At 36.8% G+C, this 9,861-nt stretch overlaps 1 protein-coding gene across 1 annotated transcript; it reads right to left on the bottom strand.

Annotated features, from left to right (window-relative positions):
* Positions 1-6,212: 6,212 nt before the first annotated feature.
* LOC110712099 (protein FAR-RED IMPAIRED RESPONSE 1-like) lies at positions 6,213-9,110 on the bottom strand. Its single transcript, XM_021890518.1, has 5 exons — positions 8,227-9,110; positions 7,226-7,789; positions 6,593-7,172; positions 6,428-6,490; positions 6,213-6,350 (listed from the first exon to the last, which is right to left on the bottom strand). Exons 1-5 carry the CDS (start codon positions 9,108-9,110, stop codon positions 6,213-6,215), a joined length of 2,229 nt encoding a protein of 742 aa, XP_021746210.1.
* Positions 9,111-9,861: the final 751 nt, after the last annotated feature.

Here is a 9,861-nt window from a genome sequence, read left to right on the forward strand (position 1 = left end):
TTGAAAGTATAGTTTAAGTAGAAGTTTAATTAACAAAAGGGGAATAAAGTCAATTGTACCATGCAATGCGATTTTGTAATAATAAAAGCACCAATAATATAAGGGGTAACACTGTTGACACTAACACAAATGGCAATCATGGTTGCCTTAAGTAATTAAGGATTAGGCCTTACTATGCCCAGTAGTACTACAATCTAGCAAGCATAACGATTTAGAACATATTGTCTTAATTACTACGCTAATACAAACGTAGGATTACGGTTAATATAAAATTACACATAAAAGTCCATGATTTAAACATACATTTGAAATGGCAAATCACAATAGACACCCCTTTGCTTCATCACTCTCCAGCAGCCTACTACCAATTGTTGTTCATGCATCTTGGGCAAACACCCTCCTCCGTGGCAGTGGCAGTGGCAGTAGCAACCTATTAACAAAACAATAAAAAAAACCAAGTACTTTCATTAATAAAGTAGTAGGAACTAGGAAGTAAATTGTCACATAATTAAGTTATTAATTAATAAATACCTTCAACTCCACTAGCATCCTTATTGGGTTGGAGTCCATATCTGTATTAGCAATGATGCACTACCCAGATTTGACCTTGTTGTCATTCCAAATCACTGCTACACCCCCTGCATTGCCAACAATCTCGTCCAAGAAATAATCAACTTCAAAATTAAAGGCCTTCACCACTTCCTTGAAAGAATTTAGACCAATTCTTGCTTCGGTTATGATGAAAATGATGAGGTTTGTGAACGGCCACAATTTGAAGGATGTTTGACTTAAAAGAAGGGCGACTAACACCACGTGCATTCCACACAACAATTGATGCACCTAAGGGAAATACCAAACTATCTTGTTTATACTTATCTAGGAGTGTAACATCCATGAACCTTATAAATGGTTCAATCCAAATCCTACTAGCACGAACTCTGACAGCGATTTCACTAATATCAAAATGCAAATAAAATGCTTGGAAACCATCGGAGTAACAGGCTAGTTCAGTTGTTACCTCCCTAGTAGTGAGTGGGTAGACAGGGCCCTCAATGGCAAACATAGGAGTAGGATCAATTATGTTGAGAAGGAAATCTGGGATTACCTCACTGACGTCGTGAGGATTGTAAATAAGCTCTTCCTTGTTGTCCTCTTCATTGAGCTTGTCAAAAAGCTCTCTCACATCAACCACACCCGCAGTATCAATAATTTTAGGAAGGTGTGCAGGCACAAAGTCTGCTACACCGAAACCAAACATGAGCATTCCATGCAACCTTGGCTCCCACGGGGTTTCAGGGCTCCTTATGATGTCCCTAATGCATTGGTCATCTATAATTTGAAGGTTTCCTTTTTTGGGGTTTGGTGACAAGTACATCAACATGTTAAAGTTCATTTCGGGTCGGATGTTAAGGTTAGGTTTGCGGAAAGAAGTTTTGTTTGGGGTAGGAACAGCGTAGCAGCGAGGAGGGTAAACCGGGTTTTCGGGATCAAAGGGTTGGTTGGCCATTGTGAATGTGTTTGAACAAATTTAGGGTTTAGTAATTGTAGAAGAGCTAAAGGATACTATATCCAAAGCAGTAACATTGCTTTTATACAGAAGCAAAAGGGGGTAGAGCACAAGGTTAGTACATGAATTGCCACGTATTCTTATAGTGACTTTTATATGAGTAATCCATATTTCTGGGTAATTAGGGTATGAAATATTTTGAATGAGGAGTACTAGATAATGATATATAGCACGTTTATTAAATTAAGACACAAGGGATGAAATGGTAAACAATGTAAATCCAATACTTATTCTACGGTTTATTGTAGAATAACATCACTTATAGAATTACCCATGAAATTTTTTGCCTAGCTACTACCCTACACATATATATATGGTTTGAACAAGTACCAGACACATTTACAAATGAAGTAGGATGTATGTCTTGTCACTTCACCAAGCTAACAAAATCTTCACCACTTTTTATACATAAGCTCATAATTAGGTATTTGGCGCACATGAATTATACTACACGAAATATATTTGCATCTTGTCAAGTAAGATATGCAACTTATCTTTTACATTGGTAATATAAATAAGGTCTTCTGTAATTGCCGAATAATATTTAATACAAATATTCAAATTAGGATAAGGTATAAAATGCTTAATGAATTTATTATGAAAATATGTTATTAGCAAAAAATATTAAAAAATCATAATAATACATACTCGTATATATATTTAGGTGTGTATATATATATATATGTATATATATATATATATATATATATATATATATATATATATATATATATATATATATATATATACACACACACACCATTATATACACATACATATATACATATACATATACATATATATATATATATATATATATATATATATATATATATACACACCATTATATACACATACATATATAGATATATGTATATATATATACGTATATATATATTATAATAATTGTATCGTTTTGTTTTTTATAATGAAATAAAATTAAACTAGTAAGAGTATGCAATTAACTTATACATACATTTGTTTTATGCAAACTATTAACGGTACAATAGTATGTAACCATACAATATGGACTACAATGTTTATCAAAGTGTTATAAAGGGTTGAGGCATTAGTGTATAGGGTTAAGGGTTAGGGGTTTAGGGTTTAAGGTTGAGGGTTTAGGGTTTAGGCATCAGTGTATAGGGTTGAGGGTTTAGGGTTTAGGGTTGAGGGTTTAGGGTTTAGGGGGTTTTACGGTTTAGGGTTTAGGGTTTAGGATTGAGGGTTTAGGGTTTAGGGTTTAGGGGGGTTTACGGTTTAGGGTTTAGGGTTTAGGGTTTACGGTTTACGGTTTATTCGTCGGCAGCCACAATTAAGAAAAACTCTCAATCTTCTTCAAGATTCTCTCAAGTATCAACTACTGCATATTCATCAAACATGGCTTTAGTACCAATCGATACCCAGAAATTTATATGTACAATTATTATAAAACGTGCATGCAATTGAATTCATTTTGGTTGGGTGTGCTACATTAGCATCGTGGGTTGTCTTGTGATTTCTTACAAACTATAATGACCAACACAATCTTGTAGCTAGTGTGGGTCAATTACAATCGTCATGCATGGGAACGGTTGAAGTTTTTAAGACAAAGAAAAACAATAGAAATTTAAAGAACAAATTAAGTACATATTAGTAGTACGAAAATGTTTCATCATATTTAATTATTTTTATAAGAATGCGTAAAAACTAATTTAATTTATTTTTAGAAAAACACAAATAAAACACTGCTATTTCCTTTAGGACGGTGACAGCCTACTTACTACGGAGAACCGTCAGCCATGCCCTATATTCAGCAGGATATCAATGATATATAAAACAAAATACATAGGTGGTACTTTTAGGTAGTAGGAAAGAAATAAAGTTTTGTTCATATCAAATAGCTTGTCAACAAGATTGTATTCAGTAGGATACATGATTCCTTCAGTACAAACTATGCATAAAGCAAAGAAAGGGTAATACATATGGGTATTTGCGTGATTATATCAAATTATACATTTTGGTGAAAAAGACTATTTTTGAAAAATAAAACATAATTCAGTAATTTTTTTTTATTTGGTTTTTTCCTATGTGTTATTGTAGTTGTTGTAGTGATTGCTACTTCCTCTGTGGCATAATTTTTGTCCCTATTTCCTTTACAGTTTAATCATACGAGTTGTTACACTTATCTTAACATGTTGATTCGTAATTTTGATTTAGAACCACTTAATTAATTAGTTACACATTATACTTTTGCAACTTAGCTTATTAATATTAACATACGTACGAAGATATAGTTTCGTGGAGGACATCATTGTTAATAACTTTAGTACGTTAGTGGAGTACATCACGACATTCACGGGGCATGTTTATGCCTAATTTTTATACGTGGATACTTAGTTTTATGCTTAATTGATCCGTTGTCGCTAGACTATCAAACATGCGTTAAGTATATATTGCATTAACGTTCATACTCTTCATATTGATCATTTTACATATAGTATAGCCGTGTAGGGTAAAAATGGTTTCCTATAATGGAAATCAAATAACTTAAGAGAAAGCATTCTTTGGACTTTACTATTGTAGTGATAGTGGAGGTAAATATTCTCGCCAATAAGATATCCAGCCAATTTACATCAAGGCCCTCAACATGTGGCAAAAGGCTATTGGGTAAAATGACATATAAATGTTCATGACTCTGTATGAAACCATGTTACTCACATTCGAATATTTTCTTTCGAGTAACACCCTTGTGTAGATGATCAACATGCCTTCAAAACCAAGAACTATGCATATCCTATCACCCTTAGGACGACATCATCCTCACACAATTCCAACCAACTCCACCCATACCACTCCAAAGTCAAACAAAAAAACACCGCTTCGAAGTAGGAGGTTTCATAAGAAAAAGAGCCTTCTGGCTACGATACTCAATCGGAATGCCATTAGGACCCTCCTGAAGCATAAGGTTGGTAGAGAACAACCATTCCCTAATAAGGGAAAACTGAAAGAACAAGTCGATGCTGGCTTAGCGTTGACACGGTCAATTGAGGCCATCAATAGAGCTAGGTTGCAGCTGGAAGATCCTTCTGGGACCGAATTAAGTGTTCCTGTGACGGAGGATGATGTCTCTGAGCCCTTAGAAGGCGAGGGGCCACCTCCCTTAAACCACACAATCCTTGTTAAGAGTAGGCAACGTCATGATACCGGCATTACCTATGAGATAAGAGATGATGAAACCTTTGAATTCATATACGTAGGATTATTCATCACGAGTTGTTGTTTCAGTCCATGAATTACTTATCAAGAAGCATGGCTTGTTAGTGGCACGTACTGCCACAACCACATCAGCCAGAATTAAGACCGGAGATATACTATATGTCTGTGGTGTGGTACGAGCTATTTATTGCAATGCAGTCCATACGAACTGTTGTTGTTATGATTGTTAATATATATTTCAGTATATACATGTTCAATGTTGTAATCTTTGACAAATAATAACCAATTTTTTGTTTTCCTAAATTCCAGGATCCCTCGAAGAACATGGACACAAGGAGGAAATTTTTCTACATGCGCACCACTTGCACACCTTGCCACGAAATGAAGGTGCAATGCAAGCTTACTTAGAAGCTTAGGAGGCTTTGCTTCAAGTGGGGTGAAGTGGTGGACAAGGAACCTAATACACTAATGCTTCTACACCAAGATAGAAAGTTAAATAGGGTGCTTACAGTTGGTGAGGCTAGCATAAAGAACGGAGACTACGTGTATGCTTGTCCAGAAATTTGACGTTAGTTGTTGTTGTTGTAGGCAAGTCTAATTTATGTTAGCCAACAATAGGGGTGAAATTAACGTAATTTATGTGGTCATTTTGTCACTTTTGTAGGCCATTTCAGTTATAGTGAAAACAGCACAACAATCGGCAATTATGTAATCTATACCCCTTTTGGTGTAGTATAGTACGGGGATATTTGCTTTGTTTTCGATTAGTTCAGTTAAATCGACAAGTTTTTGTCGTTCTAGTCGTGTAGGTTAACTGAGTTAATCTTAAGTGTCAAACTATTGGCTAACTAGGTTAATATTATGTATCGTACCGTGGGTAATTTAACCCGACTACTATTGTATTAGTTGCAGACTTGCAGTGTTAAAATTAACGGTGAACAAGTTAAAAATATTATAAAGCCGATCTTGAACTTTAGCAAAAGTTTGATCCCATGCAGCGCACTAATCCCGACTTATGTTTACATGCAAAATCAAAATTCTAAAGGTTCTGATCCAATGATTGAACAACTCAGATTGTAGTCCTTTGTTTCGACTTAACACTATTCTTTATAGCCACTGACTTACTGCTATTTGACATTTTCACCCTTATGTTAACCAAGTCATTAATTTGGTTATCCTACGATATCCATTTCGATCATTTTTCTGGAATTGTAATAATAATTTATAATGTTTCAAGTAAAGCCCTACTAAATATCAAATGAACAATCACTGAAAATAGGATAACATATTAAGACAAATTCTTTAAGTATGGCACGTACATTTTCTTTAATCTAAAAATGGTAAACATTAAGACATACTTCATCGTCCTTAATAAAACTTCTCCTAATCACATGGGAAACAACTATACACCCAATCACAATGAATTGATGCTTGATGAGTATTAAATTTCTTAATGAAAGAGCATTTGGTGGTCACTGGTCCACTCCTGGGTGGACATGTTGAGCTCAAAATCATCACATGGAACATCATCAGCAGGAGTGGCAGCGTAGAACTCAGTGTAAGGGTTCGGTTGTTTCCTCCTCTTCACCTGCAACAAAACCAGCATTATGAATGTATTGCCGAAAGAAGATATCATTTGGACAGATACGTTTGCAATTTCCATACCGGCATTTTAGTTGGTTGGAGTGATTCGTCTACATATCCTAAATGTGGTTGTTTCTGGGCTCTCTGTCAAACAAAGAAAATAATTACATAAGCAAATACTGCCCAAGTCAATGAATGAAAAGAATGGATTCACCCATACATACCATAGTGGCACCATATACATACCTTAGTGTTTTTCCCTTTGGCTGCATTGTATCCTAATTCAGACAACGTCTTGTTCCTTGACCCCTGTAGCCGACCTCTAGGCTTCTTTTGAGTGACTGGGTTGAGGATAGCATTTCCTAAACTTTTTCCTCCATTGATTTCAGAAGTGTTGGGTATACCTTTACTACCCCATTCAACAACGTTACAGTTCTTGGGTACAGACTTAGGAGTGCCTTCCGGTGGAGGTGGATTTGATGACCCTATTTCTGATCCAGGCCCATTTCTATTCATGAGTTTTGCACGACGCTCACTAACTTCTACTCGGATCTTCGTCACTGCTTGTCTAACTGCCTCAACTGTTTCGTCATCAACGGCAGCTGCTTCATCACACAATGCCTCAAGGTCTGGAATTAGCTTGTTGTATCGCACACATTCCATGGTTTGAGTAGGGTCATGGTAAGAAACTTTGACGCGAGTGTGCTTCCTTAACACATCCTTTCGCCACCGATTTAGAACAAATTCCGATGGAATTTCTGTCACCAAGTTTTCATCCCAGACTCTAATGACATGTTTACAAAGGATCCCATCCTTTTCAAACTTCCTACAGTCGCATGTAATTGTTTAGTGACAGGGTTAAAAATCAGTGAGTAAAACCTCCTGGAATCAGTGATGATTTCCTCATTTGAACCTTCTCGAACAACCCAAACGCGATCTAAAACCAAGTACTGAATTTCAACTTCACTGATAATTTTCTTCTCCTTGATCTGAACATATAACATCCTTGCACATTCTTTTTGAATTTCTTGAAACTTCGCATCAGTATATATTTTTTTAAAATACTGTTCCACTTTGAATCCACTCACAAGTCGTCTAATGTACTTGGAATCCCTTGCGTCAGCATCTTTCTCATCCGTAACCCGCTTCTTCATCGCTTTGTTATATTTTTCAGGAAACTCGAACAGTTTTGTTTTACGGGTGACAAAGCCATCGAAAAAACGGTTAATGCTCTCTACCCTCTGTGTAGTTTTCATACCTGCCCAAAAGTACTCTTTCATGTAAGTCGGCACCCACATGTGCCTCTCAATAAATAAATCTTGCAGCCATTCATTGTCCTCCAACCCATACAGCTTCATTGCTTCACACCATCGAGTTTCAAATTCTTCTACAGTGAAGCTGTCATATATTATATTCTTCAAAGGGTTGTTGAAATCATCGTACCTGTCATTGCATTCAAACAAAACTACGGGTTCACTATTTCACAAACTCAGCAAGAGAACTCATATTCTGGACAACAGTTAAAGGTTAACATGTATGCTAAATAAAATTAGAACAACACAAGGGTTGATCAGCAAGCATTGCAATATAATGCACAACAGCACTTCTAACAGCTTGAACAATAACATAAAAACCAATGACGACATTCCGGAATCGTAAAGTTAACTTAGCCTGCTGCAACAATGTCGTAAACCATTTCCTACTCTAGTTTCTTAACAAGGGTAACTTTATGACATTACATAAATAAGCCAACCAATTGTATTGTACACTTTAACTATAAATGAAAGTAAAGCCAACAAAAACAACTCATAACCTACAATAAACAGCTTTAACCAATAACAAACATTGAATGAAAATGTACCAAGGTAGGCAATACTTACAAGGCACACTTGCCAAGTTTCTCTGGAAATTTCCGCATAATATGCCATATACACCATCGATGGCGTGTATTAGGCATCACTTCAGCTAAGGGCTTCCGCATAGAAGCTGCTTGATCGGTGAGGATGGATTTTGGAGCTTTATTACCCATACAAGATACCCATTGTTCAAAGATCCATCTGTAGGTATCACAATCTTCCCTGGAAATGAGGGCACACCCTAACAGAATAGACTGGCCATGGTGATTGACCCCGACAAAATTTGCAAAGGGTAGCTCGTACTCATTTGTTAAGTATGTGGCATCGAAGCAAACCACGTCTCCAAAGTCTTCATAAGCAACACGACTCCTTGCATCCACCCACATGACATCTTTTAACCGACCATCATCATCCAACCTATTTGCATGGTAAAAATTCTGATTATCTGCTTGCATGTAATCAAAGTAGTCCATCATGGCTCGTGCATCTCCACCGGCCATCTTCAGCCGCCTTTGCTTGTACACTTCATGCTGAAGATCCTTAACACTTGGTAAGTTTGCATTCTCAGTGCCTAAACAACCAGGAATTTGGGATACGAAGAGACCTTCCTCAAAAAATTTAATCAACCTCCTTCGTACCGTTGAAGTCAACTTCTTCATACGATACTCTTTAACCAAATTTGCCATACTAGGAGATAGAGTATGAGTATACTCCAACACAACGGTTCTCAAAGTCCACAGCCCATCAACGTTTAAACTCCCATAAACCCTAGCATTGCACTCACATTTCTTCGATTTACGTATTCCACGTGCAAGCTCTGCCTCCCCTGTAGCCCCATTCACATTTCCAAGACTTCCCCCAATTTCCATGTACTTTGCCCTTGTCTTTGCCTCACGCATCGCCCTCATGTTGGGTGCACCCTAACATTCGCACCTCCAAGTTATTCCCCTTCTCACTTTTGTACTCGTGTATGATCCTTGCACTCTAGTAACGCCAAATCCACAATGCTCAGCATATGTTTTGTAGAACAACTCAATCTCCTCCCAAGATTTAAAAAGCATTCCAACTTTTTGAGGCGGAGCACAGGTAACCCCACTCCCCTTATTGGTAGGAATTGTACTCTCCAATGTCTGGATTGTCTCCATTGGGGAAGGGCATTGGGTTGGATTGCAAGTTTTGTCATTCTTAAACAACGTACTTGTACTAGATTCACCTGCCTGATCCCGGACATAATCCTCCAACTCAACTGCATTCACATCCTCATATTCTTCCTGCTCATTGCCATCTACTCCTATCTCCATCAAGGAACCAACCTCTTCACAGTCACTTGGAAAGGGACTTAGGCTATCTTCTCCAAAATCAGCCATCTTATGTAACACCTACTACCACATATATCATGAAAAGGTCACACATGCTGAACGAGTACACAACACAGTGCACTACAGCACACAATAATCATAATCCCAACTGAATGATTTCAGAACCCACTGAATAATTTATACAAAATCAAAACAACAAATGTAACACACGATTGAAAGGTATAGCCTCGGGAGATAATCATAACCAAAATCAAACAATGCGATTTCCCAAGTTACTGTAATCATTCATACAACAAAATATACCAAATTAATCACCAGAAAGGTCCAATTCCAAAGTAAC

Source organism: Chenopodium quinoa, unplaced genomic scaffold, assembly GCF_001683475.1.
Source record: "Chenopodium quinoa cultivar QQ74 unplaced genomic scaffold, ASM168347v1, whole genome shotgun sequence".
In the NCBI taxonomy this organism is placed as follows: Eukaryota; Viridiplantae; Streptophyta; class Magnoliopsida; order Caryophyllales; family Amaranthaceae; genus Chenopodium; species Chenopodium quinoa.

Bases quoted from the DNA above. Each gene is read 5' to 3' on its own strand.
- LOC110712099 (XM_021890518.1), bottom strand. From the start codon at position 9,110: ATGAGGGCGATGCGTGAGGCAAAGACAAGGGCAAAGTACATGGAAATT. The intron at 7,790-8,226 runs GTAAGTATTGCC...ATGCAATGACAG, and splicing joins AAACTTGGCAAGTGTGCCTT to GTACGATGATTTCAACAACC. The intron at 6,351-6,427 runs GTATGGAAATTG...GTTTTGTTGCAG, and splicing joins TCCAACCAACTAAAATGCCG to GTGAAGAGGAGGAAACAACC.